Source organism: Carica papaya, chromosome 1 (assembly GCF_054855325.1).
Source record: "Carica papaya isolate Zhongbai chromosome 1, ASM5485532v1, whole genome shotgun sequence".
NCBI lineage: Eukaryota > Viridiplantae > Streptophyta > Magnoliopsida > Brassicales > Caricaceae > Carica > Carica papaya.
This window is the reverse complement of record NC_142309.1, coordinates 23885132-23900710: the sequence shown is the minus strand read 5'-3', so window position 1 is coordinate 23900710 and position 15579 is coordinate 23885132. Positions and strand designations below refer to the sequence as shown.

At 34.8% G+C, this 15579-nt stretch overlaps 1 protein-coding gene across 1 annotated transcript; it reads left to right on the top strand.

The window, feature by feature from the left end:
- The first annotated feature begins 5439 nt into the window (after positions 1-5439).
- On the top strand, positions 5440-11630 carry LOC110816668 (GEM-like protein 1). Its single transcript, XM_022044958.2, has 4 exons — positions 5440-5893; positions 6003-6104; positions 8804-9075; positions 11213-11630. Exons 1-4 carry the CDS (start codon positions 5626-5628, stop codon positions 11390-11392), a joined length of 822 nt encoding a protein of 273 aa, XP_021900650.1. The 5' UTR covers positions 5440-5625; the 3' UTR covers positions 11393-11630.
- Positions 11631-15579: the final 3949 nt, after the last annotated feature.

Below are 15579 nucleotides of genomic sequence, written 5' to 3'. Positions count from 1 at the left end.
TAAGCTTCGATTTTTTTCGTATTTTTTTGGCCCCTGAGGGCCCTAGGGTTGTTTTATTAGGGGGATCGATGCAAGTGTGGCCAAATTCGGCCGAAAACAGCCAACTCGAGGCGAATTGCCGCTGCAAGCGGCGGCGCCGTCGCCGAAGCACGGCGGAGCCGCCGTGCCAGAATTGCGATATTGGCCGAAAGGGGCCCTGGGTCTAATTTGGGATTTTTTGGGACACGTGCAGGTACCAGTGGTGCGTTTCAGTTCCCCGGAAAAAATTCAGGGAAAATTAGGAACACCCTGTAGGCGCACTGTAGAGCCGTATTCGGACCCCGAAACAAGTAAGGACCCCTCATCCTATTTCCTATCACGGTATTAAAGTTCAATAAATGATAAAACGGTATTTCATGAATCAACAGATGTGTGAAATTGTTTAAGGTCTCTAATGGAGTCCGAGTCTGGTGTATTTGTCGGTCAGCTGTTGTTTGGCCTATTTTACAGTTTTAAATGCAGTATGAGGTCTGATGTTTTCATTTCATAGTTTCGTGTGCATATTTTACTGTTTTTATTGATTATGGGTTGAATGACTGAAAACCCGATGTTGTATGTTGTCTTGTTTGGCATAAATTACTGGTTTGCTTGTTTGTGTATGAATTGATGATGCTGACTGGGAAAAAAAGGGAATGAAAGGTTATGTAAATTGATAATTGCATAATGTGGTCAGCCTGACTATATATCCTGGGAGATGGTGGACGGACCGGGTCCGTAGGAAACCCTACCGGGATTGTGGTCTCTCATACCGGACGAGGTATGGAGACCTTATATGTTTTGGCGCCCATACCGGACGGGGTATGGGGACGGCCTGTTTCACCCTCATACCGGACGGGGTATTGAGGTTTATAGTTTCGGCGCCCATACCGGACGGGGTATGGGGACGACCCTGGAATCTGATTACAAGTGTTAAGGATTCACGGGTAGCGGGACCCCTATGGATCCCCATGGATACTAGTAGGCTGGTAAATGAGGAAAAATATGTTGTGTAATGATTGAATTGCAAAAGGCGTGATAAGTATTATGTTATACAGCTCATATGATTTCATGATGATGATAATGTTATTGCTTTCGTATATTGTTTTATGAATTTCACCGAGGTAAGTGGATAGTAAAGGATTTTATTATTGATAAAAGAATTTGTTGTAAAATATGCTCTATTGGTCTTTTTGTATTTTCTACCCACCTTTACCTCCGTGACGGTGAGATAGTGTGATGTCTTTACTGGGCTGGTGTAGCTCATTCCTTATTTAATCATTTTAGATCAGGAAGACATTGTTCCTGAGCCCGTTCCGCAGGAAGACGGCGAAGGGGACGCCTGAAGACTCCGTAGTTATATTTATAGCTTTTATTTTCGAGTTTCTCTTTTAGTTAGTTTGTTCTTTTATACTTTGAGTACGTTTTTGGTTTTAGTGTAAGGGATGTTAATCAAAAATTTTATTACGCTTCCGCATTTGACCTTTTTAATACACATATTTCATTTTAAAATTCCGGAGCCGTTACAATTTGTATGTCCGCGATCGAATGGTCCAGGTTTGTTTTCGCGCTTGGATGGTCTGGATCCGTTCCCTCCTTAGGCGCGATCAGACGGTCGCGATTAAATGCGATGAACGATCCAGTTTCATTTCCTCTTTAAACACGATCGTACGGTTTAGATCAAATCGCGATGAACGGTACAGATTCATTTCATCTTTAAACGCGATCGAAGAGGTCGAGATCAAACGTGATGAATGGTTCAGATTAAAAGAAGACGGGTATAAATATCTCATTTCACACAAAACCCTAACCCTAGCCGCCAGGCCCCCGCTGGAGAATAAGAACCAATCGCCGGAGAAGAGAGCCGACCGACGCCCGCCGCCGCACTGGAGCCACCTCCGATTGCCAAAAAAGATAAAAAAATCTTCATTCGCTTGAAATTTGATTTTGAACATCCCCATGGCCAAATTGAAGCAAAATGATTGGCGGATGAGGCGAAAACTGTGGGTAAAGCTCGACGGTGCTGCTGCGGAAAAAACCAAAAATCGCATCCGATGAGCCCCCTTCTCGATTCTCGTTTCGTGCAATTTTTTACGATTGTATTTACCATTCTATTTTTTACAGGTTGACCGAAGAAAAACACTCAACCGTGATGGTGAGCCGGCAGAGCTGTCGCACTGAAAAATCCTGCTGCTAGTATGTTATTGTTTTTCAACTTTTTTCGGCCAACCGATGCCCCATAATATGTTTTCTTACAGGGAGGAGTATAAAATCGGCCAAAATCAACCAAAACTGGCTGAAAACGGCCAGTCCGAGGTAAACCATCGCTTCGAATGGCGATGCCATCACTGGAGCATTGTGGTGCTGCTGTGCCAGAATTCTAAAATTGGTTGAAAAAGGTTTTTAACACCAATTTTGGGTTCTTTAAGGTATTTTTAGGTACTTGAGGCGTGTTTTAATCTCCGAAAGAAAATTCAGGGAACCCGAGACCGCTAGTAGGCGCAGCTGAATATTTAGTGTTTCAAACACCGATTCGTATAAAAATCCCTTACCTTATTCTATATTATGAAATTTAACTCTAATTATAAATAATACGGTATTTTGTAAAATTTAGAAAACTTTAATAATTAATTACATGTTACTAATGGAGCCGGAACTAGTTATTTATTACTGTTTGTCCTATTTTAACTGATTGATTGATTTTACAGTTTTAAATGCATAATAATACACCGGAGTTGGTAAGATGATTTAGTTGTATTTTCTTAATGCATGTATTGCTTATCTTAAGTGATTTACGATTAAATTGTGAAATTTGAAATTAATGTAAGTGAAAAATTACTTGATTAAGTGAATGAATGAATGATAGCCTTATTGGATATTCTGAGAGATGGTGGACAGACCGGGTAAATAGAGAACCCTACCGTGAATGTTGTCTCATACCAGACGGGGTATCGAGAATTGATATTTTGGCGCTCAATCGGACGGGGTATGAGAATGGCCCGTTTCACCCTCATACCGGACGGGGTATTGAGGAATGGTATTTTTGGCACTCATACTGGATGGGGTATGGGAACGGTCGGCTAGTTGATAATGTTGAATAAGAGTTCATGCGTAATGGAGACATCCCTATGGATCTCCATGGATGCTAGTAGGCAGACAAAAAAGAAAAGTTATTGTCGTAGCTAATTGAAAATGAGATTATGATGTTATTTGTGTTATTGCCTTTATAAATCGATCGATTTTGAAAATCTCGTTATAGTAAGTATGTAATAAATGATTTCATTTATGATAAATGAATTTACTTAAATCAAGAGCTCTATTAGTTGTTTTTATGATTTTTACTAACTTTCATTTATGTGTCGGTGAGTAGTGTGACATTCTTACTTGACTAGTGTAGCTCACTCTTTCATTAACAATTTCAGATCAAGAGGACCAAGATTCATATTCCGATCCACAAGAGGGTTGCGAATAGAATACCCAGTTGTTTACTTTCCATTTATTTTTTGATTTTTCGTTTATTCTTTTAGAAATGTCATTCTTATAGTCCTATTGAGTATTTTAAATTATTGTATAAGAAATGTAAACCCTAACTCTATTATTTCGCTTCCGCATTCAATTTATGATTTTATTTCCTTTTAAGTTATGGGTCGTTACATTTAAGGAAAAAACAAATGCTAGTATAGGATGTTCGCTTGATATACATGAGTATACATACTTTATCAACATTGAGATTATAGTTGTTGTAACATCGAATTATGTAGATTAACCATGCACTCTCTAGATGTTGAATCGAAAGGAGATGATTGTTACTTTTGAGGAATTTAATGATAGTAGTTTATTGCATGATTGAGGATGTTCTAGAAATTGGATGATAGGTGGTGGTAATGCTCCATCTTTAGGATGGGGCATTACACTTTAACTATTTAATGAACAATTTGTTAGTGATTGTGAATGATTAATTTTTTTAAAAATTTTTTTGACCTTAGTTTCATAAAAACAAACTAAAGAGATCGGGTGGTTATTAATATATCACTTATATTTTAATTCCTAAATATAATAAAAATAAACATAAATTTAATAGACCTCAAATTTCAACTTTATAAAGTATGAACGTGTGTATTTACACATTAAGAAAAATTTAGTTTCTACATTCACATTACTTGCAATATTAGCTTTCTTTAAAAAAAAAAAAGATCAATTATTAATCACAAACATGTATAGCCATTACTAGCAAGTGAAAACTTACAAATATGGATTTTGTACGTGTTCCTTGATTGCTTTTAAAGTTTAGATACAAGTCAAATTATGAAGCCCTATATAGATATATAGTTGTACTCATTTACATTTCTCAAGTGCTCTGTCCTTTAGCTTTTAGTTTATTTCTTTATTCTATATATATATATATATGTATGTAGCACTAAAAATTAAATAAAGAATTATTATTTTCTATAGGCACACATTTATGTATAAGAAGCACTTAATTTTTTAATTTACCCGTATAAAACCATGTGATAGTCATATATGTTTTTTACATATGAAATACTAAGTAGCAATAATAGTAGTAAATTATCAAATTAATTCTTCAAATTTGATATTTATTATAAATTGATTTTTAATATTTTATTATTAAAATTTGGTTAATAATATTATTTATTTATTTATTTCAAATGCTTGATTTAATTTAATATATTGATAAAAAAAACTTAAAGTGATTAGTCAAAATAATTAAATAAATATTTTTTACTAATTAATTAAATTAATAAATCAATAATAATAAAAGTATAATTAATATGGTTATTAAGTTATGAATTTAATTAAAATCATTTTTTGAATTATTTTTTAAAAATATTTAAACATGACATAATTAAAATAAAAAAATTAAGATTAAATTATTAATGAAAAATTAGAAATTAAATTATAATAAATGTTAATTACTAATAATATAATAATTATTAAACTTTTGTATGCATAGGCCTCCCAAGTTGACGAAAAATGGGCCCTTAGGAAAAGCTCAAAAACATTTCTTAAAGGTCCAAGCCCAAACAATCATTGATGTTTAGGACCGGTCCAAATTTTTCTTTTTCTTCTTTTATTGGATAGAGTTTTTAGACTAATATTTGTGTATCGATATTAATGTACTTTATTTTATAAATTATATGTCTTTTATAAAGTATCTTTTAACTTTTGAATCAATGATTTCATTAATTTTAATGAGTTTAAATATTACGGATCATCGCGTAATCATACTACATGAGTAACCAATTTTAGATTTTTAATAAAATATTTTTAAGTAAAATATAATAATTTTAATTATTATATTACTGTACTGATATTATAAATTAATTAGTAATTGTAATTTATTTTTTTAATAAGTTTATAATAATAAGAAAAAAGTATATAATAATGTTTAAAATGATTAATAGCCTTTCGAAGGACGGAGGAGGTAAACCGAAGTGACGATTTGACCGTCCGAGATTCTAGAAGGTCCCTGAGGCATCATCGGTCAAGAACCCTCAACCACAACAAGAAGAATAAGGAATCCGCTAAAAACACGTTTAGCTCTCCGATAATTCCTAGGGCCGTTCCCTTAAATCTATCCGCGCCGAGAAAATGAACCAGCAACAAGCTGATCCCATCACCACCGGAAAGCCACGGACGGAGTCCGACCAGCACCGGGCTCCTCACTCCGAGGACTACGCTCCGTACCCCAAGCTTGAACTAAACGACGTCGCTCCACCTCCTCAGAATTGGAGCTCCGTCTGCGCAGGCTCCTCAGATCGTGGCCCAGCGACAATCTCCGGTGCTGCTGCCACCACCATGCCGCCCGAGTCTAATCCTTACGTAACACCTGCTCCGGTTCAGTCCTCCTCCGCCAAGAGTAAGTTCCTTTAAACTCTTCTTCCACATTTTAATGTTGAAGTTTTTATATTTTGATTGTTATAGATGTCTGACTTTTCTTCTTTTTCGATTCACATGTTTTTGAGCAGATACGATGGATACGGTGAAGGATGTGTTGGGGAAATGGGGGAAGAAGGCGGCGGACGCATCCAAGAAGGCAGAGGATCTCGCTGGAAATATGTGGCAGCACCGTAAGTGTATTTTACTTGCTTTCTTTTTGGTCTCTACTTGTTTCTGGTGTCAATGGAGTCATCTGGCTTGCCTGGTTGGCGCGTAATGTTTAATTTCATTGTTCTTTCTAGATGCTATGTGTGTGATTGCCCAATTGAGCTGTTCTTGAACATTCTTAGGATGCCGGTTTTCTTTGTATCAGTGGAGTTCTTTCTCTTCTTTTTTGGCCTTCAAGAATTTGGTATGGGCTTATTAGTTAGAACGACAGATAGTTAGGCTCTAATCCAGGTAACAGAGTTGCTTGTGTAAGAAACGAGGTTTTTAGGCTTTAAGATTTGGTTCTATGAATTTCAGTAGCAATTGGAGCATAGTTATAGGAAGCTCGATTAAACCTTATTCTAGCGTTACAGTGTGACGGTAAACATGTTAAGATTTAAGTACTCATTTGATGTGTTGGTCTTTTCAAAGCTGACATAGTTACAGATTTCAAACTTTTTCTCTTCTATTTTCTACCCATTTTCTTGATAAGGACTTTCCTTCTCGCACCTTTTTGCTCTTCTTTTTTCGCATATATCTTTATTTGATTTGAAAGATGGTTTTGACCTCTGAAAGATAGTTGTTAGCGTGGATAGTTTTGAAATCCTTAACCAGAGGCCTCATTGGTGAGTTGTGGAGATAATTTGATAGTAACAATTGACTGGTTAGGCCTAAGGATTTAGGAGCTTGATTCACGTTACCTGTATCCTTGGATTTTGTCATTTCCCAGGTTCATGATGAATGTGTTATGGCTCTCCCCAGCTTCTTTCCTGAACTATGCTAAATTTTTGGGAACAATGAGACTATTGTTGCCACCTTTGATTTTTCTTGATTTTTTTTGGTTATATAAGTGCAGTTTTAGTTTATTTATCATGAAGGATGAATATTTATTTTTTTTAAATGTTAGATTAATCAGCTTGATTTGTGCCAGATATAGGTGATGCAGAGCAAGAATATCTTAGTTTCGAATAAATTTTCTATTAAAGAAACCTTTTCTAATTATTATTATGTTGTATTTTAAGTTATTTAGATTTATTTAGGCCATAGAGTATTTTAGTTTCCTTTTAGGTAAACTTTAAACATTATAGAAACTATAACATTTTAGATTTTCCTCTTTTTGGAACTAATGCCTATTAAAGGCTAGCAGCTACCAACAGAAAAAAAAGGAAGAATGAATTAAGAATATCTTTATTGATGTTTTTTTTCCCCTATCATCTCTCTTTTATGGTTGTTCTTTTTGTTGTCTTCTATCTAATCTATCATGTTCATTGTGCTTCTTCCTACATTTCTCACCTTGATCTGTAATTTCCTCTGGTCTAGTTGTATTCTTCTATTCTTTTCCCCACATTTTTCTCTATTCCTCTACTTTGTAGGATAATCTTGATTCTAGCATTACTTGTCCTATATCAGTAGGACACCATAAAGCTTAGGATTGAAAAGATCAGGTTTGGAGTTTTCTTGGGTGGATTAAGGGTAGAAAGTTGGTGGATTGGAGAGTTTATTATGTGTACGTGAGAGAAAAGTAATTTAGGAAGCAATACAATGGTTGTTAAGGGTCAAATTGGCTGGTTGTTTATATGAGTTGAGTTCTAATAACATTTGGTTTGGGGTTTTTTTTTTTGGTGGGGTGGGGTTCCAAATTTGATATCTTCTCCCTGTAGCGTCTCTTTTTCTTTTTCCACCTTGAGATGCAAGTCGTTTTTTTTCCTTGGACATGGCTCACCTATGTGACCAGGCAACTCACACTTGAAACAGAACAGCTTCATTTACCTCTAATATTAGGTGTGTTGGAAGAATTGGCCCCAATTCCGAACATGATCATGAGCACAAAAATGAAGATTATCCAGATGCCTATTAACAACTTCCATTAGCCCATTTCTTTTATGTAAATGATAATCAGCCAAATTATTTGTTCCATCCCCAATAGATGATCTTCTTCTCCAGGCTCTAGCATTTCTTTCCCTTGTTCAACTCCAATATGCAGGTTGTCAATTTTTCTTTGGATGTAGATAACCTATGTACTACAATAGGTAAAGAAATTAAATCGATTCTACTAGTTTGCATACCTTCATAGACTCAATCGGCAAGTTGATGTAGGAGAAACTGAGATAATCTGATACTTTGGAATCATGGCACTGTTTTGGGTTATGAATAGTCAGCTGTGAACAGTACTGTGAACAGTACTGTGAACAGTACTGAAACCTAGATATCACATCGGTTTCTTAGATTTAACACGGATTATGCATCACACAATCACAAAAAGCATAAGCTTCTATAGGAGAAATCTTCTTTCATAGAGTAGGATCTTGCTTGAGAGATTTTACAGGAGAGTATACGTAGACTCTAATGTCACCCTACTTCCAGGAGAACTAGAAATCATAGTAGGAAAATTGAAAAAAGAGTTTAAATAACTCCTAGAAGCCAACAAAATTTAAAAAAACTATAATAATTGAGACTTCTTATCCAAACTATTTGAGAAAAAAAAATTAGAAAGTCAATAAAATACTCTCAGATTGATATAACTTGGATAAACTAAATCCAATAATTCTCCACTTGAAGGAAGTATAATTTTCAATCTGTGTGGAAAATCCAAGCCAAGCCTCCTCTGCATCACCAGCTATATTCTTGGCCTACATTTTTGCTGTCTGTCTAAGTAAAGTTACTGATACTCTTTTTAAATCAGTGAAAACAGGCCCTAGTGTTGCTGATGCTGCCCTGGGAAGAATTGCTCAGGGAACCAAGATTCTTGCAGAGGGTGGTTATGAAAATGTCTTCCGACAGTCTTTTGAGACTGTTCCTGAGGAGAAACTTCTGAAGTCCTATGCATGCTACCTCTCCACATCAGCTGGTCCAGTTATGGGAGTTTTATATTTGTCAACAGCAAAGCTTGCATTTTGTAGTGACAATCCTCTGTCTTACAAAGTTGGTGACCAGACTGAGCATAGCTATTACAAGGTATGTTTATGCTGGTGCTTCATTGTTTGTCCTAAGAGCCAATGATGGAAGGACTGACGCTTGACTATGAAACATACATTTTTAGTAGCTTCAGTACTATGCATCATGATCCTAAAGGAAAGAACACTATCTCTCCATTTGGTTAAATTCTTATTTCATTATTGGCTAATTCCTATATTTAGTTTCCACATCAGTCTTGGTACATAGAATTAAATATGATTTTTTTTTTTGTTTGAATTAGTCCTATTCCCCCCTTGAATTCTTTGGTAGTGGGTTTCCAGTTCCTACATCGGAAAGTAGGATGTCTTCCCAAAGTAGTTTAAGGAGAGGTGAGGTAGCTAGCTGGCTCAAACATAAAAAAGTCATGTTTTAACTATGCATATTAAGTCTAATATAGAAACTAAAAATAGTAATTAACTAGGAGTGGAATGAGGATCGAATCAAATGTGGTGTTAAATTAAGACATTATAGGCTCTGTGCTCAAGAAATATTGTGGATATTGTTGGTCCATTTCAACTTTTCATAAGAAAATCAACGATGTCATTTTTTTGCGTAAAAGAATTTTCTTGAAGAGAAAGAGATTATGCAAAAGAGGAAAGTTATGAGGTATCCGTCAACAGAAAACAAAGAAACAAGAAATGCAACAAAAAATGCGAAAATCCGCGAGGCAAATTACTGATCAATCATTATCCAAAGAAGAAAAGGCATCACTTTGTAGCAAAACTTACTTTTGAAAAAATCACTTTGTAGCAAAAAGTAAGTAGATTCAGGCATCCCTTAAATTAATTATAGGCTTTAGTCCAAAAGACAGTAAAGGAAATTGTAATATCCCAAATCATGGCGTTTCATTCTGACCACATGATCCACATACCAGCAAAAATAGCCCCCTCCCTACACACTCCTTATGCTCCATGATCTTCCTTATGGCCCATAAGATAGAAGAGAAAAATTTCTACAAGCTCCTTATGTCCCCGGATCTTCCATATGGCCCATAAGATAGAAGAGGAAAATTTCTACAAGCTCCTTATGTCCCTCGATCTTCCATACAGCCCATAAGACAGAAGAGATAAACATGTCTAGACGAGAGGGACAAGGTTACCTATCCAACCTGTAACAAAAACAATTGAGTCCAAAAATCTACGTCTGTGAGTAATGGAGAGAAAAGTAACAATTGCTTGCTGAACAATGATAACACATCAAACAGATTTTAGACAAGTAAAAACTGACAATTGCTCTCTGAACTATGATGATACATCAAACAGATGTAAGGAGAGAAAGTTCTATGAGAAAGTTCTAGACAACTGATGAACAAGTTTTCTCAGTGTTTCATAGCTTACATCCATATTTCGCGTTTTTTCTTTTGTTTGATAGAAGGCCAATAGATCTTCATAGCTATTGAATCGAAGGTAAATTTTATTCTGGATCGGGCATCTGGAAGAGAGCAGGTAAGTAATGTTTAACCTTGTGTTGATTGAGGCAAGAAGAATCTAGATACCTTAAGGTCTTTTTTTAAATTTTCTTGATAGTTTAATGTTTGTGCATTTTCAAATAAAATAACGTAGATTGATTTTTGATACCAATAGACTCAGGTGTGATGTGATACCTTGGCAAAAGTTAAATTACATTCCGAGGCAAATGGTATTTTGTAACAACCTTCTGTTTTAAACTCTGCCCTGTGCCTGGGATATCTGCAACTTCTGTTTCTTGATTGCATGCAAGACACAGTTAATGGAGGCTCTTTGTCTTTGGACTGATTTTTTAGAGATTTAAACTAGTTTTGAGAGGAAAAATAACCATGTAAATATGGAGTTGCTTTCTTTGGTATATAACTCATTGGCTTTTTTCTAGGCAAAAGATGAGCCCTAAATATAAGTTGATTTGAGGGGTTCATTATTTTTTTGTTAAAAAATCTAATATACCAAAAAGTCATTCTTCATTTGCATAAACTGCATTTCCTCCTAAGAAAAAGGCTAATTATCTCCCTCCCCCCCAAAAAAAAAATAAAAAGAAAAAAGAGAAAACAAAGCCAATCTAATGGCCTCTTAATTCTGCAATGATCATGCAGTTATTTACTGGAGTTCTCTGATTCTTTTCATGTTGGAGCAGTATAAATAAATTATTCCTATTTCACACGTAGGTGATTATTCCGTTGCAGCAGTTGACGGCAGTTAATCAATCAACGAGCAGAGTTAACCCCTCCGAGAAATACATCCAAGTAATCTCTGTTGATAACCATGAATTTTGGTTCATGGGTTTTGTACACTATGATAGTGCTGTGAAAAATCTCCAAGGAGCATTAGAGTTCCGCAGCCCATGAAGTGCTTATTCTGCTTAGTACAGGTGAGCATTATGCCATCACCACCAAGTTGGTATAGAAGTATTTTTAAGGTGAGTGAATATGGGGTGCATGTGGTTTTATGCTTGTGCTGGATTTGTTGTGAAGTTACTGTGATATTCTTCTGTGAGTGGAGAACCCCATTGATTGTAATTATGACCTTTGTGATGTATTTAGGATGGTGAAAGTAATGAAATTGATTTATATAAGTTTGTTTTTATATGATTTTGTAAATTAAGAACGCTTGAATGTTATACTCTTACAGTTTTGGCCATCCTACCCTACTATGATACGCATGATTCTCACTAGTACGTTTAACTGAAATCTTTGTGTCATGAGTCATGGTGTTGTGGGCATATTATGTAAGTATAAAGAAACACTAATACATCCGCACGTGTAAACCTACGTGCCTAAGAACACTTTTCAAGACAAGGGTCTTGAGCTTATCATTTTATATTAAAGTGGAAAAAGGTATTAATAGGGTTGAGATGAAAAATGGAGAAAATGAAACAAGAGCATGTGGGAGATGCATTGAGTGGAAGTGCAATCAAGGTTGAGGAAGAAGACAGTAATGTTTTACCTATCAGTTTTGAATCTCATCTTATAAAACATAAAATGACTCCCACTTTGCCAACACCTCCATTTGGGAGCATGGCCCCACAAAATGCCATCCCAGTGAACCCATATATACATATATATATATATATATATATATCCATAAAGCTGGTAAAACTGGAAAAAAAAAAAAAAGCTATATCAATTAAAAGTAACCAGTTTGGATAATAATGTTTTAAATAGTTATTAACCATTAGTTTGAATATTATAACTGTTAACTTCTTACTTTACACGCAAATTTTTGAGTTTACAATTGGGCTAATAAATTACTGATTCAATTAATAAACTAGATTCCCAATTAATCAAATCAGTTTTAATAACCGTAGTTTTCTCTTTATGCTTTGTTTAAGTTGAAAAATAAAGATATGATCCTATGTTCTCAACCCATGTATATATATATATATGTATGTGTGTGCGGGTGTGTAAGATCCCTATACAAGGCAACTTGTGTAGGGTTCGGGGTCCAGACCAATTGGGCTCAATTCTGAACTGTTGGAGCAGAGGCCAGCTTGCCTGTCTACATCCCTACTGGCAAGCCCTGAAGCAGGGAACATTACACAGACCCTTTACTCTTCTTTCCAATAATTTCCAACCCCATCCCAATGTTTTTCCCTTATAATTTATTGCTGCCATTAATTTCAAATTTTATTAAAAATTTTACTTAATTGTTATTAAAAATTAAAAAATAAATTAAAAAAAGCAAAAATAGTGTATAGTATTAAGAAATTGACATTAATATTTTAAATAGCTGTTAAATTATAATTCTTTTAAAGAAATAAATTTTAAAAGCATATTAACATTAAATAGTTACAAAAAGTAATACTTATAATTACTTTTCTATTTTATATATACATATATATATTTATATTTAATATAATATTTTCTATTTAAAAAAGAATAAAAGTGAGTCTCTGTTGGGAAACATGTTAAAGAAAACTAAAGAAGTGATTGGGATGTAAGAGGAATCCTTCTGTTTTGCCTCAAAAATTCAGCCAAGACTCGCACCTTGAGCATTTACTTTCCACTGTCAACCACTGTTCTACACTCATCCTTTCCACCCATTTAATACCCTATCCCCATTTTAATTCTATATATACATATATACCACACACTACATACATATATGTACCATCAGATCCCGAGTCTTTTTTGTTTTTGTCCCTTTCTACTTGTATAAGTATTTGTGAACATCTCACCCACAACAAGAATTATATGTATATGTATAACAAAAAAGACTCAGGATATGATGGTAATTGTATAAATACATATATATATATATATATAACAGTTGTGTGTGAATATCCCTCAATGGTTAAGGCAGTGTTTGGTTTCTGAATTGGCGGTTGTTGCCACCAAACTTAATTTCTTGATTTATTTCACATTCCTTTCCTCTTCTGTGTCGCCACCGGGCACTACTTACTACTACTTATACACACACACACACACACACACACATCTATTAACGCACTGCATTTGTTAGTCAAGCATAATTTATTTTATGGTAATTATAAAATTTTAAATTAAAAATCATATATTTTATTAATTAGTTAGTATATATAGACTAATAACAATATATTTTTTTTTAATAAAGATAGATGGATATAAAAGTTATAATTCAAACTTGTACTCTTACAAAAAAAATAGTCGAATCACTATTATTTAAGAAAAAATTATTTTATCATATAATAATTATAATTCAACATAGATAATAATAATTAGTTATATGTTATATTTACTTTTAGTGTGTACATATATACATATATATAATTAAGTATGGAGGGAGATTGTTGCAGAACAAAATGACTTAGTAGCATACACATAAAATAATAAACTCTACTCTTTTAATTAAATTTAAATTTGCAATATTCAAATAAAAATAAAAATTTTAACCATAATACCATTATATTAAATAAAAAAATTCCACATGTTTGTTAAGTGGGACAGACCCAAAATAAGAAGATTCAAGAACACCACGTTCCACATTATATCAATAATAATTATATATATGTAATTTTTAAGATATATTATTATTTCACGTTGTTAAGCAATTGATTGTGATTCACTATTTCAAAATTTATAAATAATAAAAAAATAATTTAATTATTATTTATATTCAATTTTAACAATTTTCTTTTAAATGCAACAAAAAATATTACACTTGGAGGAAGCCCAACCATGAATCACAAGACATATTTTGTGACATACCACTTCCTTGTTCTAAGGAATAAGGATAATATATTTCAGTATCCTATATAACGCATCGTATCGAAAAAAATTCAACTAAGACTGTAAAAATTCTTACCATAAGACACACAATTCTTTACAAAATATACAACATTTAACTAAAATCAATCTAACGAATACAAGAGAATACATAAAAATTAACTGTCGTTTTAATACAGTTAATTGTAACCCTTCATATTAATTTTAATATTACTATTCTATCTTCCTTAAGTATTGAGTCTCGTGGCTAAACATTCCGGTTTTAATTTATATTGCATAACATCTTAAAATGAAGGTAATAAGTATAAATAACCCAATAAGAACAATTTAGAATTTAAAACTAAAGTATGACAATTAATTAGTCTCTCTTCCCAACATTTTATTCTGCACTCCGTTGCTCATTCCTTGTTACTCACTACACCTCCTCTCCACCCATGCTTCTTTCACACTCACACTCATTCCCATTTGTAACCTACTGTCTCTAACCTCGTCCCCTGCGACTGGTCGGCACAGCCCGACACCCCTATTATTCTAACATAATACTTCACTATGGCCTTATCGACTCCTAGATACAGAACGCAAACCCACCCAACACATTCGGTAGTACCACCACACCAAATACCATAACAGCTCAAACAACTAATAACCCCTATAAGTACCACCACTCGACATGACCAGACTCAGTTGTATCTTTCTTTTTTTCATATTCATACCACCCACTTTACACCGCACCTCATTGTGCAAATAACGACCCGTGCCGCACACCCCACCCACACACACCCGTGCCGCATCCACTATCTCACCACAACAGTAGACACCCCCAAACACATATCGACCCTTTAAGGGCCACACTCACACAACCATCGACCCCTTAATGGCCACACTCACACAACCGTAAACCCTTAAGGGCCACACTCACACAACCGTAAACCCTTAAGGGCCACACTCACACAGCTGTGCCTCTTCACTCTACTGGCACCTCCACACAACAACAACTGCTTCATTCTAACAACATCCCGATAACTAAGTGGCCACACGCACATGACGTGCCTCTTTACCCTATCGGCACCTTACGCACCAGCAAATGCCCAGACACCCATCGACCACTGAGTGGCCACAGACACACAAAACAGACGTGTTTTCTCACCACATCGGTACCCCAAAATCCCTAAGTATCGGCCAAAGGCCTCCTAAACACACACTTAAACCAATAAGTGTCGGCCAACATATGACCTCATCCCTGTCCGTCTCCCTCGCCTCTCGGTTTGCTTAGTTCTGCTCATTTCTAGCAGTCCTCTCTCCCCACACAGCCTAGTTGTAACACCCACAAA